Consider the following 19457-nt stretch of genomic DNA (forward strand, 5'->3'; position numbering starts at 1 on the left):
CAGAATTTTCTGGCGAACATTTTGATATAATTTTTTTTTGGAAAAACTCAAAAATGAGAGAGGAGAAAGGTTTTGAATCTATCAGATTCGGCTCAGATTACTGTAGATTTGGGTAAAATTCATTTATTTTACAAAATTCTTTGCTTCTTTATTCAACGTGTTATTTATGGCGGGAAACTTTTAGGGTGGATTGGCGTGGAATTTAATTTAATTTTGTTTATTGATCAGGTGTAATAAAACATTAGAGGGCAAGACATGAAAGACCCAGAAAAATGCCCCTCACGAGGCCGATCTGAGTAGGGAAGGGGAAACGGGATAATTTAGATATTTGGCACAGGAAAAATGTAACCGGTAGAAGAAGAGAAAAGAAAAAAGAAAAATAGGGGAGCATATCAATAACGAGTAATACTGGAAGAAATTAAGGATTCAAACTCGGAAGGTAGGAGAAATCGGGTAACTTGGGAAGTGATGGCGTTCCACAGGGGAACAATTGAAGAAAAATAGTCAGAGGAGTAGAGCTGAACAATAATTAAGTTCATAGGGCGACGAGGGGAGGAGGAGTATTTGACATGTGCATTTAGGTTAGGAAAGTAGGCGGAGCCATTTAAAAATTTATAGAGAAGAATTAGTTGAGCTTTTAGCCTACGATGTCGAATGGAGAACATATTGAGGATAGAGAGACGATCAGAATAGGAATTGTACTGGATATTACAACGCTGGAAAATACACTCAGAGAAAAATCTTAAGGGAGATTCTAGTTTTAGAGCAAGGCGAGAAGAAGGGGTTCAAAAATGTCGCGGTTCTAAAACGTCGCAGTTCTAAAACGTCGCGGTTCCAAATTTTGAAAAAAAAACAGAAATTTTTCCTAGAAATTACCTGTAGTTTTAGGTAAATTTACCGGTAAATTACCGGTAATTTTACCGGTGAAAATTTACCGGTATTTTACCGGTAAATTACCGGTAAGTTACCGGTGAAAATTTACCGGTATTTTACCGAAACCGTACCGAAAGCACACACTGGGACCGGAGACTGATCCTTGAGGAACACCAGAGGGAATGACAGAAGAAAAGGGTCCAATAAAATCATAGATTTTGACAGAGAACGTTCGACCAGAGAGAAACGAGGAGAACCAAGCTACGTAAGATTTAGAGACTCCAAAGAATGACCTAGAAGGGGAAGAATTGAGAGAAAAAGTGATGCCTAGACTCTCAAATCCCTAACTATGTCGCTTCACGAACAAATTAATTCCTTTTAAAAGTTTTGAATTTTGCATTTTTATCGTTGCACGAGAAAAGCGCCAACAAACATCATTTGTGCGCTTTTCGTGAATTATTCACCGTGTAGTATACCGAAAAAAAACTCTGAGAATTTCATAATTCTACGTAACCTTTTCTCTTTAGTTATTTTTTTCTCTGATCCACATTTACCATGTGGCAGCCAACATCCAAGTGACCAGTCATCTCATAACAGTCATTGATCTCTATCGACCCCCTATTATGATAGCTCTCCGTATAATCTTTTTTGTTATACTTATTATCATCTGGAAATCATACAATGCTCTATCAACGAATCCGACAATTAAGCTATCCGGTGTTCAGAACAGTGTCCAGTTAAGAGTGAAGCCAGATGAAGAGTTCAAAATCCGAGTACTCGGAAAGAACCTTCCGGGTCGTGGATTTTTCTTCACATCCGCCACGACGTGCGCAGTTAGCAGTCTTCATATTAGATATTGTCCTGAATTTGACCCTTTTTCCAGGATGCATTTATTCCTAACAACGAAAAAATAAGTACGATACATGCCATTGTCGATGAGACTTTTTGCTCATCTGCTATTCTAAAATTTCCTCAAGGACTCCCATTCAAAGTATCCAAAACGTATCATTTGTGTCATGAGAAAGGAAACGCCACTTCGGAGCATTTTCTAACGATAGGAGCAGTAGATGTGCTCGGACAGAAATATGGAATGGATGTTATAATTCTTTGTTGCTTCTGTATTCTGATGTCTGCGTATGCTGCGGGAATGACACTTGGATATATGAAGTTTTCAATTGTTGAGTTGAATACGATGATCAATGGAGGAGATGCAGCGTTGGCGGTTGGTTTGGGGTCTGAATTGTTGAAATTCCGAGTTTCTGAATTTCTTAATTTCTGAATTTCCGATATTCTGAATTTTCGATCTTCTGAATTTCCAAATTTCCGATCTTCTGAATTCCTGATCTTTTGAATTTCTAATTTCCCGAATTCTGAGAATGATAGGTGGCTTTCAGAAACGTGCTAGAAGAATTCTGAATCTTCGTCGTCGATCCAACTATCTTGTCACCTCCTTTTCGCTCTTCTCTTCGATTTTTACAGTATTGTTTACGACAAATGTGGAACAGATGTTGAAAGGAGCACCGAATCAATCGATTCTGAATGTTGCTGTACCAGCGTTGATAAGTCTGGTATTTGCAGAAATGATTCCACAAGTAGGTGATTTAGTATTTACCGTAAAACCCATAACAGAAGATCCGCTCTCACTGTGAAGTTTGAGCTCAATTATCTCATTTACTGTGAAAGATATCCGAAAGGGATCAACTGACAAAATAGTGATCATAATATCAAAAATGTTTTGTCAGTTGACCACTTTTTGATATCTTTCAAAGGAACCGAGATAAATTGGCTTGAATTTGAGGGGTCATTCTATTAGAATGCTTATGGGATCTGCAATATTAAAATACATTTACAGGCGATCTGCAATAGCAAACTTGGTTTCAATTTAGCATCCGGTCTCTGGTTTATCAGCTATCTCATCTTCATCGTTACGTTTCCAGTTGCCTACCCGGTATCACTAGTTTTAGGTCGATTTCTAAAACGCGATGTCCGAGAAGTACTGACGGAAGAGGAGAAGAACTGCATGATTCAGAATATGGCAAAAAATGCGAATGAGAAAGTAAAAAGTCAGTATGAAATCTTAAATACCTAAATTTTTCAATGTCTGATTCCAGCCATTCTGGAAAACGCAACAACATTCACTAACAAGAAAGTTGGCGAATTGATGGTACCTATCGAAGAAGTGTTCATGTTATCAAAGTCTCAAAAATTGAATAGATCGGTTATTGGATACTTGATTTTAGTTTTTTGTTGAAAATTATGTTCCAGACAATATTGACACTGATCGAGAAGGGATATACTCGTGTTCCTGTATACCATGATAAGAACAGAAATACTATAGTTGGATTGTTGAATGTAAAAGATTTGAATCTGGTAACATGTCAGTTGAGTGTTGAGCCAATGGTCAAAGAAGTATTGGATAAGTTAGAGAAGCTGAAAGAGGCCAAAAAAAAAGTGAAGTTCATGGCGAAATACGTGAATATCGATATGAATGCACAACTACTTTTGAATCAAATGAGAACTGGAGATTTCCACTTTGCATGTGTGGTGAAATACGCTTCTTATGAGTATGTCTTGATATTTAAGAGAAGATTCGAAATTCTACTTCTTTCCAGTTCCAAAGTGATAGGAATCATTACAATCGAGGACATCTTAGAAGAGCTTTTTGGAAAAATCGACGAAAATAACGAGAGAAAAGTTCGTTCTTCGATTGATGATCGTGCTGACAATGCAGTTATTGGATGGTGTCGCGAAGCTGGAACCGATTCGAACTATCCATTACCCTTTTCTCAACAACTACGCATTCTACAGTATCTTCTGAAAGAGTGTCAAGTGTTGAAAAGTTTAGACATTGGTATTCTGAAAGCAAAGCAAATACTGATGTTGAATAGAATTCGAACTTTCCATAAGGGACAAGAACTTCCACTTGATGATCTGTTTATCGTCATTTGGAAAGGTGATGTTGAGGTGACAAATGCAGAGGGAGAAACCTCATATGAAAGCATCAGTGCCCCTCCGTTATGGTTAGTTTCAGACAATTTAATTTTTATCGGTATCGATTTATTCAGCAATTCGAATGAAAAAGAGGTTGAAGAAAAGAAGCCTTCTGTTCCAGTATTAATCATTGGCAAGAAGTTGTTGAATAAAGTCATGAAGAGTTTGGGCAGTCCATTCCTAGAGCCACTCAAATCGTCGGATAACGTCAAGCGAGTTGTGGTGGTTTCGAAAGAAGTTTCTTTTTTCAAAGTTTGCAAGGATAATGTCCCGCTAAAACTAATGTTACCACACTTCAGCTTCGATTGGAAGATTTATTGAATGCAATCAATGGATGTGTACAGGCAACGAAAAATGAGAACGCGAACGCAGGAGACAGCTTGATTCGTGAGTCGTTTCAAATTTCTGATGAAAGTTGAATTGTTTAGAACGTCTCAACTCTCGCCAATCTACTCCAGTGAGTACAACCCCTATAACTCGAACGCCATCTAAAGCAGCGGAGCCGAACCCTTCAGAAGACGTTAAGCCACTTCTCAATTAGATTTTTGTCAATTCCTTTATTTCTTTTAATGTTTTTTGTGTATAAATATTTAAGGAAAAGGTTATCAACGCAACATTTACTTTTAGAGGGAGTTCAAATCAGACTTTCTCAATATTGGGAGAAAGAAAGAATAGAAAAAGGGAATCAAAACAAAACATTGAGCTTTCCAAAAGATTTACTATAGCTAAAAATAAACGCTAGGTGGGAGCAGCAATACACGAGGGATTATATGAATTAGCATTAGTTGTTCACTGAAAAAATTTAAAAGCTACTATATAATTAGTTATTCACATGAAGCAATCGAGGGGGATGGGAGGCAATAAATAATTATTTACAGGATAATTCTAGAAAGGTTAGAATGAATTTTATCAAAGGAGATTTTCATGATCTGGTCTTGGGGGCCTTCGATTCTCTTCAAAGGAGTTTCGAATGTGAGATGAATTGTAGCAATCTGCTTTTGGTTCTTCTCGAGAAAGTCCGTCAATATCTCTGTTCCATGTGTTGGGATGATTGTACACGGATGACCTAAAGTCAAAGATACGGTTGAAAAAGAAACACTTCGTTCGGCTTACAGTCTTCACACCACGTCTGCTTCCCACGGATGACCGCTTGAAGCTGTGCCTCAGAAATGTTATCCGCTGGCAATATGATCTTTCTCGATCGGACCTTCGACATAAACTCTTGGAGGTGCGCATCTGTCACAGTCTTATCTCCGCGTGGTACCTTAACCAGATCGAAGTAGTAGGGACGAGCGAATCTTCCATTCTTGAGTCCGATCGGGTTTCCTCTTCCTGGTGGCATATGGAGAACTTCTTTCGCAATATCTGGAGTAGGAGTGGAACCTTGGCTTTGCTCTTCACTTCTTTGCGGTGTATTCACTGTTTTGTTAGGCTCAACAAATGCCTGATCACTTGAAGTCATACTCCAATCACCCGAGAGTTTCGAATCATCGGGAAGACTTTCGTTTCCTTGTTTCGATTGATCCTCTGATGAGATTGCATTTGGACTACAAGCTGTATTTGTGAACGACTTCAATGCATCGTTCACTGCTTCAGTGGCAATGTCGTCGATGATCCCGAGCGTATTCGACTTCAGACCAGCTTCTCGATGTTCAACTGGAGTGAACGATTTCAGAGCCTCTTCTATAGCGATGTTGGCCAGATCTTTGATCATCTCAATCGTATCGTTGCTGAGATGCAATGTCTGGAGCCCGTCGGAAAGTTTCTTCAGATCCACCATTTTCACTGCCGCCTGTTTGGCTTCTTCCACTAAATCGCTGCTCAGTTTCTGGATGTATTCAATTGATGATTCATCGAGATCAAGCTTCTGGAGGCTGTCTTTCATTCTTTGACGAATTGCTATCGGCAAAGCAGCGCTGATAACTTCCTGGCTCAAAACGTTAGCCATCTCGCTCAATTGATTTCCGATGTTCAAGTTGTTCAATTCTCCAGACAGTTTTGTCATGTCTGATTCAACATGAGGCGTAGTCTGACAGCTTTCCAGTTGTGGTTCATTTGCAATCGTGACAGGTTTCATCGTCTCCGATTCCTCTTCAGTATCATCCAGATTCACAACAGCGAGATTTTTCGAAAACGATTTAATGATTTTAGAATCATCATCATCCACGGTGATTTCTGCGGTGCTTTCACCGAGCTGCAGTGTGCAAACTGTGTCGTCGTCTGAATCACCTATCACGATTGTGTTGTTTACAGGTGAATCAGAGAGCACTATTGTGTTGTTTCCAGATTGTTGAAGAGAAGTTACCTGAAAGAAATAAATTGTCATAGTTCAAAAAAAAACAAATTTCGTACCCGCTGTGACTTTACAGGAGTCGATTCAACTTCAGTTTTCACCTTTTCTAGGACTGTCACTGTCTGAACAGGAGTTTCTGAAACTGGAGCTGTCGAAACCGGAGCTTTTTGAACTTGAGCTTTCAGCACAGCTTTCGGAACAATCACTGTATTGGAAGACTTCTTCGACACAATCGCCCATGGTTTAGCTTGTTCAGACTTTTTCGGATGCGCTACCGAGGACTGTTTAGGAGCTGATACATTTCCTTGAGCAGAATTCGGACGAGACTGGGTGGAGCTGGAGCTTGTTGTAGCCGAAACGGGCGCTTTTCCTGGGAGAGGCGGTTTCTGTCCTTTAGCTGGAGCTCTGAATGACAATGGAGCTTTCAGCGCTCGAGCTGGTGCGACCGTCGTCTTTGGAAATCCTTGACGAGACGTTCTGACTGCAGCCGCAGTCATGATCCTCTGACGAGCTGCAGGAACTGGTGCAATGGACCTCGATGCATGAGGAGGTTTTCCGACAGGTGGAATAGAACTTCGCGCCGTTGTTGGAGCAAGAATATCTTTGAGCACATCTATGGACTTCACAATCGGTGCATTCAGAAATGGAAGGAACTTCGCTGCTTTGTCGAGAGATTCTTGAATGCGAAGATGTGAACATGATCCTGGAAACGAATACTAGATTTGAAAAATTAATCCACAGCACTCACCTGATATAAGAACTCGGACTACAGCTTTGTCGGCCAAGACTGGTCTCCACATTAACACAGCAATTGTCCCGCATTCCGAAGCGACCCTTTCCACGTCTTCTTCTTTTCCAGAAGACAAAGCTTTGGCGATAGCTTCGCCTTCTCGCTTTGTTCCAGCCAAAACGTACAATGAAAGCGTCCCTTTTTTGACACATTGATATATAATGTGAGCTGGATACTTAGGATCGAAAACTGGCATCTTCGACAGAAACTTTGAGGTGACATCCTGGATCATCTTGAACACTTCTCCACTACCTCCTTGTGCTACATCTTTCAGTGGTCCAGTGTTAGATAGAACAGCGATTGTTTCGTCCTGAATTTAAAAGTAATCAACTGAAATTTGACGGGTATAATGTCACCTGTTTGAACAATCTTGAAGTGGAACTGAGACTTTCGACCGTTGGGGCTGAGAGAATGATGGCGGTAATCTCATTGCAGTTGGCTACGCGCTCAATATCATTGCTGAAAGTTCCGCCTTCAAGTACTCGAACTCCGTCGAAATCTAGAAGGGTGGCTGGATTGGATGTGCCACCAATGATGTAAGCGATTCCGTCGGGGCTTCTTTCTTAGAATCGCTCTCCTTCGCGGAGTTCGGATCCTCCACGTTCGGAGTGTCTTCCGATTCATTCAAGACAACCTTATGTGGAACACCGAGGAGCGGATCCGACATTCTGTAAAAAAGACTGTCAAAGAGATTCGATCAATAATCAAGATTAAGACTGTCGAAGACGAAGGAATATTACTTCTAAAATACAAAACAACATCCGTAAACGATGTAAAACAGAGGCTGTATGCTCTAAAGTGGAAAACCATTTTCCGGTATTTGGAAAATCGTTTTCCGAAAGTCTGGAAAGGATTTCCCCAGTGATTTTATTAATTTTTAGTCATTTATCCCAGAATCCATTTTAAAATGGGAAAAAAATATTTTACTTTCAGAAAACCGTTTTCCAAACATCGGAAAATGGTTTTCCACTTTCCTGCATACGGCCTCAGAATAGCAGTGAATATCTTTACTCCAAATATGATGATGAAACCGGTAAACTGCGAAGAATAATCCGGCATTTTCTGAAAATCATTTTTTCCCGCGCAATGTAGAAGGCGTATTGCAGAAAAACTTGAGTCGGATTTCGTGACGACTTTACAAAAGTACTGTAGCAATTATTTAAAATCATAGTTGCAGTCTTCTTGGCAAGAAAGAGTTTTTTTGGAAAGGAGAAGTTTAAATTTTTGATTTAAAAAAATCAGCTTCAAAAAATAGCGGACCGGCTTGGGATTTTGCAACTATGCTTTTTTCAAAACACCAGTTCTGGGTGAGGTATACGGTATTAAAGGAGCATTGCCGAAACTTAATAGTCGTAGCGAGAACCTCGTACTGTATATACCTTCTCATGAAGTTTTACCCGCGTTTTTTATTTCGCAGCTGCGCGCAGTGCATATTTTTCTCTTTAAAAACTCTTCAAACTGAAATCTTTTTCAGCTACGATGACTGATAACAATAACTTCGGGCTGCCACCACAAAAAGAGCTCGATGTTCAGAAAAAATGGCTCGCGGAGATCGATAAGGTTTTCAATTTTTAGGAAAATTCTCTAATAACCAAACATATTTCAGATGTTCAAGTCATACAAATCCTACACTCCTGACAAAAGACTTATCAACTACTTTCTCGAAACAGACTTCGATTTCGAAATTTACGAGTATTATGCATATGATCTGACTTTGGAGTAAGTTTGCCAGCTCGCATATTAGCAACGCATAATTGTTTTCAGCGCAATGTCTTGCTTTCAAGCAGGAATTACACAACCTAAACAAGAGTTTAACGTCGATTACTTTCGTTGCCTTCGCAAATTGTACATGATCTGCCCAGAGGCGAATAAAATCACTTTCCAAAGAGAATTCGTGAAAGAGTGGCAATACTATTCTGTGGACCATTCTCCTTATTTTGAAACTATCGTTGTAGATTTTCATTCGACACTAGCTGAGCTTATCGATCTGATCTGTGAAGACTGTGCCACTGTTGAGAAGAGCGTCTCAAAAGAGGTATAGTTAATTCTAGATTTGCATTGTTTAAAGTATTTTTCAGTTCCGCTGGTTGTTGCTCGTGTCGCCTGTTACGGTTCTACTCAAGCTTTTCGCCCGCGTTATTAAAAATCCGTCGATGATCGACTTCACTCTCCAAATATGCAGCAGTGTCGATACACTATTTCATGATCGTCTCCTCAAAATCTTTCACAACGAATTTGAAACTGACAAGGTCGAGTCGTTGCTGGCCGTTGTTTTCCGTCGCTTCGTCTGCTGTTGTCGGTGTGAAGCGACTGGTGAGACAGAATGGGAGAATCTCGGAAAACTGGCGATAGAGTTGTGCAAGGGAGAAAAGCCACTATTCAATTCGTGGCTGCTTCTCGATGTTGTGTTGAACGAGATCTACACCTCAAATCGCGTCCCAACAAAATCGGTCGAAGTTTTGACCAAATTGGCTGCAGATATTCTGGCACCCGAAAACCAGACGCCAATGATTTTTGAATTTACGAGCTCGGTCAGAACTAAACCAGAGAAACGGGTTCTGTTGGCACCATCGATCATTGACATGCTTCTGAAATTGATGACGGAGTACAATCAAATGTCTCCGAAGATCGTCAACAATTGTAAGGAAATGTTGAGAGGAATATCAGTCAGGATGCGCAAACAAAATGTGGATTTCGACGAGGAAACCAGTTCTTACATTCTGAAACGGCTCAATGGAATGCCATGGTGGGTGGAGTACACCATGTGCACTTGGATTGACGCATTGAACGTCGAAAAGAGACGTATTCCGGAGGTGGTTTTCAAAGTTATTTATCCGGAGACAGTTGAGAAGGAGCAGGAAGAAGAAGAGAGAAAGTACGATACTGCTGATGAAACTTCTGACAACGAGGAGCAGGGAACACAACAGGAAAATCAACGAAGTGAATTTGAGAAGTTCCACCTTATCAAATCAGAAGAGCCAATCACTGGTGACAACATACCTGCCGCCTATATTCGTTCTATCATAGAACTTGGTCTTTTCGATGCAGAAAGCGTTCTCGAGCTTCTACATACTAAGACAAATCTTAGTTTCGAGCTCTTCGATTTGAAGGAAGTCGTGAAGAACACGCTCAAAGCGTGTTATCTGAAGAAAATGGGAATGAGCCAATTGGAGAATGTACGGATAGTTGTGATGCAGGTTCTGGAGGTAAGGGTTTTTTGTGACCAGTGTAGTTCCCTACTTCTTCTTTAATGCAGGTCTTCGACAATTCTTCTGTAGATGATCATGAAAACATCACCAGATCGCTTGCTGACTCATTGCCAGTTCCAGTTCCGAAGGAAGACTTTCCAAAATGGACTCACAATATTAAAAAGTCAATAATCATTCCACCACTCGTCGAATCGACTGAAAAACCGAATGCTTCATGGCCACCAAACGGTACAGTCGTTTGGCCGTTCATTTAACACATCAAAACATTTTTCAGAAGACAGCAAGACTATTTCCAAAGGAAAGCTTGGTGCCGAAGTGAGAAAAATCCGAGCCGGTCAAAGACTTGAACGTGAAAAGCTGATGCGTCTTGCTCTCGCCAAGACTGAGAATCTCTACAGCAAGTATCGAGACAGTTGGGTGGACAACCGAGAAATCACGGAGTGGGGATGCTCTTCAACTCCACACAATGTTCCATTTTTCGGTGCGATGAACAAGACAAAAAAGAGTATGTACAAACACGTTGAAAAATACGAAGATTTGTCTCCTATGGGAACGGCTATTGCTACTCCGGTAAAGAAGGAACTCATCGATGCTACACAACAATCGGAGTACGGAATGGATCGTATGGAACCCAACGGCTCGATTAATGACCGATTCGCATCTCTGCGACGTGGAGGACCGAGTAAGTCGAAAAATATGGAGAAGGTTGGCAATGTGTCTATGTAAACCTTAATTTTCCAGATCAAGTATTCGGTGGAAGCGCAAAGCGAGGAGGACGCCTTTAATGATTCATGTGTTCTCTTTCTCAAATTTTCCGATAACCGACTTTTTATCAACTTGCTTCCCGAGTTATTGTTCCTCCATTTCAATCCTGCATAATTTTTTCTGTATTTTTAAAAACGTCGCCCTTTGGTCTTTGTTGTTTCACTTCTCAGAGCTTTATTTTGTGTCCTCAGTTTCACTAGTATGAACGAGATCTGTTTTTCCACCCCCATTTTACTTGCTATGAATGCATGAGCGGCAAAGTTTTTATTCTAATTTGATGGAGCCAACCAGGCCAAAATTTCCTGTTTTATAGCAATCTGGAGCAACATCTTGTGAAAAACGAATTGCAAGAGTCAACCAACTATTGTCTATTCAAAATAATCGCGCGGGTGAACGAGTAAAAAAACATGTAGAGAGTCTCCAAACCTGTAGAGGCGCTGTAGAGACGCAGACATTTTTACTCGTTCACTCGCGCGATTATTTTGAATAGACAATAAAAATGATCGTATAACAGAAAAAGTTCTTCATCCTATTGACGATAAAATCTGAGCTCATCAATCACTTCATCCCAACTAACAGAACGACATGCTTTCAGCTCAAATATCTCGGTTGTCATAAAAGATATCAAAAATGTGACAACTAATAAAATGCAGGTGGTATTATGGTGAACATTTTATCAATTGACAAAATATTGATATCTCTTATAGGAACCGAGATAATTTAGCTCAAAATGTGGTGGGCAGATGAAATATTGTTTTCTGGCTGATTTCTAATGAAAACTTTCAGGCCCGTTTTTCAAGAGGTTCCGATTGTCCGTCGACTGTCTGTTGGTTATTCTTCTTTCGATGTGAATTTTTCAACTTTTACAGTGCCGCAGTTGAACTGTGCGGCAGTTTCAAAGTAAACTCCGTCCAGATTTCCTCGCAACCGGTTCCTCGGAGACAACCCCCTTCCTCGGTATCAGTGGATTCTCCAGTTTTCCAGCAGTACCCCTTTACTTGTGTAGCTCATACGTTTCTTTCACATCATTCATGATTCCTCTGGGACCTTATCAGCTCCCAGATTGATTTTTGGAATTTTTACTGCATTGCACTAAAGATAAAAGACTTGAAAACACGTATTTTTCCATTCTACACACCTACAGTTACTGAGTTTAAACCGAACTACGGTAGCATTCGGGATTCTGAAATTAAAAAGTCCAATACTTTTAAATCGAGTTTATTTGTCATCATCATCTTTTTTCGATACTATGAAAACCAATTAGGATACTGTAGTTTTATTCGGTTGTTAGTCACAATTTGAAAGATGCATCAGGACAAGCAAGCCATGCCTAGTACCTCCTGTCACGAGTTTTCGAAAGAGAAAGTACACATAACATCTGCTGTCATAAGTCTAATAAATCTTACGCTCTGATACACGATGAGTTTGTGGTTTTTAGCTTTTGTGATTCTTTTAGAGAGATATGTCTTTTTGGATAACATACTCACAATGACTCATATGAGTCATATCATGACAAATTCGAAAGAAGACATTACTTTTTTAAAAATATTGAAGATCAATGGTAGATTTCTAAACAGTTGTGCATAAAATTTTTGGATTTGAAGTATTGACAGATTTTTGTTAAATAACGTTATTTGAGAATTGGTTAGGCATGAAAATTAGGTTTTTCAGGGTGTTAAGCTATTGTTCCAAATTTTCTTCTGTCATCTTATCTTTTCAGAATCTTCAAGAACCTAAAAAAATATATAACTTATTTCACACTCTTAATTTCAACTTTGTGAGCCACACAGCTCAATCAATTCTCTTATCAGTTGATCTTTTGTTATGTTAATCACCTTTTATCTCTTTGAAGTCTGTTTACCGAGTTTCTTTTACACTTTGCGCTTCAACAGTCCTACAAGGTGGTCCACACTTTCCATATATCATGCTGGTACAAAAATCGGAGCTGTGAAAGAGAAACGCCGGTGGCCGTGGCCAAAGATCCCACAACGACAACCACAGTAACCTAAAAATATTTCAATTTTCCGTTTTCATTTTCTCGATTTTTCAGCCAACTTTATTGCCAAAAATGTTCATTTTGCGACCTAAAAAACAGGCGAAAGCTGTAAAAAACAAGAAAAGAAATATATTTTTAGGTTATTACTCTTGTCCGAAATCAATGCACGTTGCGGCCGAGAAAACAACGGTGGGCGGAGCTTAGCTCCCACAGAGAGAACCTTACTGTATTTTTCAAATTATTGAACGCGCCTTTAATACAGTACCTCAACATTTATCGAATTTTCTCAAATTTCTCTTATTTTTTTGCTTGTTTCTGTCTATATTTGTGTAATTCTTATAAATCTTTAATTTATTTTTCTTATAAAATAGAAAAAAACAGCCAAATAGAGCCCAAAATAAAAAAAAAAACGTCCGAGGTACGGTATTTAAAGGCGCATGCATCAATTTATTTTTTCGCTGTGCGACCGACGATGCGATTTTGAGTAAATTTTCGGCCGCAACGTGCAATGATTTCGGACGAGAGTAATACTGTAGTTTTCGTTGTGGGACCTTCGGCCGCGTCCACCCACGTTTCTAGTTCTCAGCTGCAATTGGTTTGTACGAGAATAATGTTTCCTCTCACATTTTCATGTGCACATTCTCATAAAAATGATACAACCCTATTCGCCAGATTAGGTTTCTCTTGGTTTTCATACCTATGATTAGTACCCCTCGGTCGTTTTCCCAGACTCATATGACATTTTTGCTCTCTTTTTCTGTCACTCTTGTTTCGAAATGGAAAGTAGAGAAAGAGAAGGCAGAATATGGATGTCTACTCTTTTCTTCATCAACAATTTTTTGTGTAACTTTTTGTTTTCGTGCTTGCCCTGTCCCTCTTGTTTCTAGGTGACAAGTTTGTTTTCAAAAAGTATTTTTGAGGAGTATAATTCTAAAATCATGAAGCAAGAAAGAAGGCATTTCCGTATTGCTTGTAGACTACAAGTGACGTATTTTAGGGAAGAACGAATATCGAAAAAAAAGAAAAGAAAATGGTCTGGTTGCTTCTTGACCTCATCGCTTTTAGTTCCTTTTCCTGAAGACGAAGTTCCTAAAGATACTGAGACGGTGTAACTTATAGATCATTATCACTGTTTGTGTCTTCTGAAACTGAAGCAAAGGAGTCAGGGGAAGAATAAAACATCATGGGTCGATAACATCTTTCCAACTTTTTAGTTCTTTGTCACAAACCGTAATGATGTCAATGCTAGCATATGACTATGGTTTCCAAGACTATCCCCAAACAAGATAATGAGAATGTTACAGTACAATTTCAGAGGTGTCTAGATACCGTATTTCCTCTTATAGAAACCCATCCTATACGTCCACTTTGAGCTCAATTATCTCGGCTCTCATGAGAGATATCAAAAGCTTATCAACTGATAAATGCTGGTAATATTATGATAAACAATTTATCAGTTGACAAATTTTTGATATCTTTCACAGGATTCGAGATAATGTATCAGAGTTGAAGGTTTGAGTGGAGGGAATACGGTATCCTGAAATTTTATTAAACATCTGGGTGTGCAAGGTGTTGTCATTCCCATTCGAGAACTACTCCAGAAGGCTAGACGCAAAAATGACATTTTCATGTTTTGGGAACTTTCATTTTACCACCTGCTAATTAACACCTGTTCACTGAAGCACCTGTTGACCCATTAAAAAAATAATGTTCGGAAATCTACAGTACCCACTTTTTTGAGAGGAGAACTTTCAACGGAAAAGCTCACAAAATAGAAAAGGAGAGAAGAAGAATGAAAAGTTGCCTTTCTGGTAGGCAGACACGGTTTTTTTTCGGAACGTCTTGTGAATGCGCTCGGACGCTATCATTTAAATACCGCTATAAATTGAACTGCGGAGTCGATACTCAACTGAGCGGTACCTGCCTTCCATCGGAAAATGGCGGGAAAAATATTTTTGAAAACGTCCCAGAAAAAAACAGTACCGAAGTTTGTGGAAGACGAACTTTCAACGGAAAAGCTCTCAAATCTAATGTTTAAAAAAAAAGAAAACTTGCCCACAATCTAAAGAAATAGAAAGATAAACGGAAAGTTAATCCCCACCAAAAGCGGATTTGGGTTGGGTTTGAACCATTTTGTGCACTCTCCTTCCTCTTTCACCCATTTTCAAAAAAAAGACGTTCATTGATGTAATACGCTTCATCTTCGTCCTCTCCTCTCTTTTCTTCTCATTTTCTTTTTGTATTGAAGGGACTACACCATACTTGTAATCCGGGCCTTTGCCGGGCCCTGCCATAACTTCTTTCAGAATCAATGTTTTCGAACCAACTCAATCAGATATGATAGAGCTCCACGAGTACTACAAAACGGTATTATTCGGAATACTGTATCTTGTCTATGAACAGAGTTACGGAGCAAAAGGAACAAAAAAAGCAGGCCCCGCCCGGGCCCTGCGAGAAAAGCCACTTTATGATCTGTAACTTTGTTCATAGATCAGAAACAGTATTCCAAATAANACCGTTTTGTAGAATTGGTGAAGCTCTATCATATCTGATTTAGTTGGTTTGAAAATATCGATTCTGAAAGAAATTATGNCAGGGCCNNNNAAGGCCCGGATTTACAAGTATGGACTACACTCTTCTGGCAAGATTCGTTTCGTTAGTTACAGCGATGGGCGTTTGTCTGGCGTTTCTATCCCAACAACGACGGAAAGTGTTTTCGTTTGCATCAAGAATTGCATCTTGGAGGACGAGACAACTTGACAACGCGTCTGTAGAGGTACAAGAATGGGATATCGGCTTTGCACATTGTGTTTTTTTTTAGTATCGAGTGATATCACATTCCAAAGTTGAGTCCCCCGTTGAAACTACAGTAATGACCGAAGAAGTAAGCAGCACGCCCCCCAAACAGTCAATTTTGAGCCTATATATCTCATTTCCTGTGGAAGATATCAAAAAGTGGTCAACTGATAAAATACTATTGATATTATGATAAAAAATTTGACAGTTAACAATTTTTTCATATCTTTTACAGGAATCAAGATAATTGAGTTGAAAAAGAAAGTATATGGTGGCCTTCTATTAGAGTGGTAGGTGTGAGATAAGGTATTTTTCAGAACAAGGAGTCTTCGGACCAAACGGTTTGCAATCATTTTTTTGTTGGAATTGCGGAAAATGCTCATGATCCAAGCGTTGACGAAAAACTTAACTCAAAGGTTAGTTTTTCCTTACAGCTACAGTTATCTGTTTAGTTGATTCAGAAAACCAAAAGATCAAATCGTTTCTTTCAGGAATTTCGATGCTGTTACTTCTAACTTCTAGATTGTTATCTTTTCCCGTAATTTGAGACGTTTCAGAAGTAATTGAAATAAAAAAAATTCGGCTAAAAACCATAGGTAGATAGGAATCTGCGAAGGTTCTGAAACTTGATGAAAGTGAAACCTTACTTTTTTCTATTCTTTTTAAATTGAACAATGTCTTTCCAAGTTTAGCCACGCCCACTAGGACAATTCACTACGGGAAGAAAATACTCCAACTCCTCTCCTAAACTATTTTTCAGAAAGAGTCCAGCTACCGTAATCAAGACTCCCCCAATTCCCAGTTCAATGCTATATCTTTTCTAACTTTAGTTTAGTCTAAAAAAAATCTATAATTCCATCAGCTTATCCTTTTTTTGCTTTCCTACTTCTTAATCTTCAAAAGGAGAATCTTCTTTCTCCTTTTTCTTTCATCTTGGGTGTCCCCCTCCTATCTTTTTCTTCACTGCAAAAGCACACTTTCATTAAGGCCAACACCTAAAAAAAAAACAAATCTCGCCCCGTTCCATAGTGCACATCCATTCCCTTCTTCGCCCCCTTCTTCATTTTTCATCCATCCAATTCTTCTTCTCCACTTTCTTCAGCTCTTCTTCATTCGCTTCCACTCATTTTTTGTCATCCCCACGTCCTGTAGTCCTCCTAGTCTTCCCCTTATTCTCATCAACCCAAAAAGTGAAAAATGGTGGAAGCCGCCGAATGTGTGTGGTGGTGAAAAGAAGAAGAAGAAGAAGAAACGTTCGCTTGGGTAGAAGGGGGAAAATACATACCCACGTATATGTACACTTTGCTTTTCTTCTTCTCATTTTCATCTGCTCAAAAGAGGTCAGAGACAATCAGACGAACTCGTGTGTCCCTTGAATTCTTCCTCTTCTTTTTTTGAATTAGCACTTTCATGACATTTGATTAAAATTTTTAGGTGCCAGGGGCCCGGAATCTTCGGGAATATATTATTAGGTTTTATTTGACGAGGAAAAGGGTACATAATCATACATTCCTTTTTCGTCTTTTCTCAAGGTGCAGGGGCCCAAATTTTTTAACTTTTGAGACAAAAAAGGGAACCTGAGAATCAAATGTTCACCTTTGGAAAACTTTAGTTTACAACTGAAATACTTTCCTTCTGTTTCTCTTCTAAATGATACTACTTACCGGAAAGGGAACTTTACATTTTCCAAATCTTTACTCTTCTTTCTATTTCTGCACTCACATATCTCGACGCCTTTTTATGCTCCAATTCGTTGAGTTATTAGTACCCTCTAATCAACTCTTATCCCTGAAGTCATAGGGAACTAGTTGCTAAGTAACGCTGAAACTAAAAATAACCAAGTACCTGGGAATGGGGTAGATGCGGAATGGATGTTGCTAACCAAACTTCAATATAAAAAGTTCAAACATTCAAAAATTTTGAGTTCATCATATTCAGTGGACGTTCTAAGAATCCAGGCTTTTTTCGTTCTGGAAAAGTTTTGAATTTTGAAGCCTACTACCAAAACGGCCACCAATGCACTTTGAGCTCAATTATCTCGGTTGCCATGAAAGATATCAAGAATTTGTCAACTAATAATTATTTGTCATAATATCAGCAATGTTTCATCAGTTATCAAAATAGTCATATCTTTCACAGGAATCGAGATAATTGAGCTTAAAGTTGACATTGGGTTTGGGTGGGCTTCTATTAGCGGAAATGCGGTAGTCTGCTTGGGGAAACCTTCCTAATTCTATGAATTTTTGCTGTAAGAAAATCTGTTTTGTATTTCTTTATTGTAAGATTATGTCGATAAATAAACATACTTTATGAATCCAGCCTATACTTCTTACCATTAAATTATACACAGTGGACATCTCGACGAACCGTAACGGACAGTTCTTCCATTATTTTACTATTTTCTCGTTCTTTTTTAACATTGCTTTTTTTTCTGTATCCTATTTCCGTTTCCTTCCGCATATATTCATATGTTTATCACATCCCCTTTCTCTGTTCCTCTCTATTCTCCTTTTTCCCCCATTTTTTTGCTTCATAAAAATGCGAAAATCCTCGCCTCTCCCTAGATGTCTTGTTCTTGGTTTCTCCTTCTCGGAAAAAATTGTACTTTCTTCATTTTCTGTTCTCGATTCCCTCCCCACTTGTCAACTCAGTTTTTGATTTAGTTTCGGAAAAAATAACACCCGGGCAGATTGATTTACGGCTATATACGGAAAATTTCAATTTTAGGAAAAAGAGTAAACATGGAAACAAAGGGGTGTCTACATACTTGCTTTTTCCATTCAAAACCAAATTTATGAGTCATAAATTATGACATTCTTTGCAGGATTATGGTAGTTGTTAAATGGCTCCGTCATTATTCCACCGTAGTCTTTACATTGAGTTTATACCCTCTGTTAAAATTCCAGACACGCCCATTATACCTCTCCGATTTCCGCCTTCCCAATTTGCTCACGGCTTCCACTTTCACTTTCAATCTTCTCTTTTTCGACTATCTCTTTTTCCGAATGCACCTCTCAATTTTCCACTCTTCCTCACTTTCCATTCTTTTCAAGGAAACACTCACTTTTGAGTTTTGATCCTTCTTTGGCACTCCGCATTAGTACCTTCGTAGAATCAGACCAGAATAAAATTATGTTTAGGTTACTGTAGTTGTCGTTGTGGAACCTTCGCGTTTCTCTCCACAGCTCCGATTTTTCGTACCAGAATAATACCGGCATGAATGTATCCATTTTCGTTTTCCTTTCTCATTACAGTACCTCAGATCATAATTTGTGAGCTATTCCGAACTGCACGGTCTCCCACAAAACATTTCCGAACTGCAAATTAATATTTGATCTACAAAAAAAAAGTTTGGCGCGATCACAATTGCAGGTCTAAAGCCACATTTTCAGGATTTTTTATCTGATTTTGTGGAGATTCAAGATGGTTCAATTGATTCTTTAAAAATTAGTTAGTGGCTATAGAATCCTGTACGGCCCTTTTCCGGAAGAAAATGTTCCAAAAATGGCAAATTTTCCAGATTTTTTACAGAAAAAATGTATCTCCTCTTTCAGTTTTAGACATTTCTAGAAGTTTTATAGCTCAAAAAAACCTCAATAATTTCTTCATTTTGTATGGATGAATTTTAGATTCGTCTAACAGAACTTTTTTTATAATCGAAAAACCACACGAAATTGCACGAAATCGCATTTTTGCTATGTTTTTTGTTTATAAAAATAGTTCTGTCAGACGAATTAAAAATTC

At 38.9% G+C, this 19457-nt stretch overlaps 5 protein-coding genes across 5 annotated transcripts; 3 read left to right on the top strand and 2 right to left on the bottom strand.

Moving 5' to 3' along the window:
• Nucleotides 1-81: 81 nt before the first annotated feature.
• CBG25317 lies at nt 82-123 on the bottom strand (the record flags this gene model as incomplete). The annotated part of the gene is made up of 1 exon (XM_045235990.1): nt 82-123. One exon carries the CDS (start codon nt 121-123, stop codon nt 82-84), a length of 42 nt encoding a protein of 13 aa, XP_045098762.1.
• A 1373-nt stretch (nt 124-1496) lies between these two features.
• CBG08227 lies at nt 1497-4405 on the top strand (the record flags this gene model as incomplete). Its single annotated transcript, XM_045235998.1, has 8 exons — nt 1497-1706; nt 1757-2095; nt 2268-2465; nt 2726-2936; nt 2985-3112; nt 3139-4089; nt 4164-4251; nt 4293-4405. 8 exons carry the CDS (start codon nt 1497-1499, stop codon nt 4403-4405), a joined length of 2238 nt encoding a protein of 745 aa, XP_045093718.1.
• A 331-nt stretch (nt 4406-4736) lies between these two features.
• On the bottom strand, nt 4737-7614 carry CBG08228 (the record flags this gene model as incomplete). Its single annotated transcript, XM_002639858.2, has 6 exons — nt 4737-4930; nt 4978-6169; nt 6217-6860; nt 6906-7257; nt 7304-7509; nt 7596-7614. 6 exons carry the CDS (start codon nt 7612-7614, stop codon nt 4737-4739), a joined length of 2607 nt encoding a protein of 868 aa, XP_002639904.2.
• An 812-nt stretch (nt 7615-8426) lies between these two features.
• CBG08229 lies at nt 8427-10941 on the top strand (the record flags this gene model as incomplete). Its single annotated transcript, XM_002639859.1, has 7 exons — nt 8427-8507; nt 8554-8666; nt 8712-8982; nt 9026-10153; nt 10204-10384; nt 10431-10838; nt 10898-10941. 7 exons carry the CDS (start codon nt 8427-8429, stop codon nt 10939-10941), a joined length of 2226 nt encoding a protein of 741 aa, XP_002639905.1.
• A 4644-nt stretch (nt 10942-15585) lies between these two features.
• Nucleotides 15586-16548, top strand: CBG25318 (the record flags this gene model as incomplete). Its single annotated transcript, XM_045236011.1, has 3 exons — nt 15586-15693; nt 16031-16129; nt 16474-16548. The coding sequence occupies 3 exons, from the start codon at nt 15586-15588 to the stop codon at nt 16546-16548; spliced, it is 282 nt and encodes a 93-aa protein (XP_045098763.1).
• Nucleotides 16549-19457: the final 2909 nt, after the last annotated feature.

The sequence above is a fragment of the Caenorhabditis briggsae genome, assembly GCF_000004555.2.
Source record: "Caenorhabditis briggsae complete genome, chrI, whole genome shotgun sequence".
NCBI classification, from domain to species: Eukaryota; Metazoa; Nematoda; class Chromadorea; order Rhabditida; family Rhabditidae; genus Caenorhabditis; species Caenorhabditis briggsae.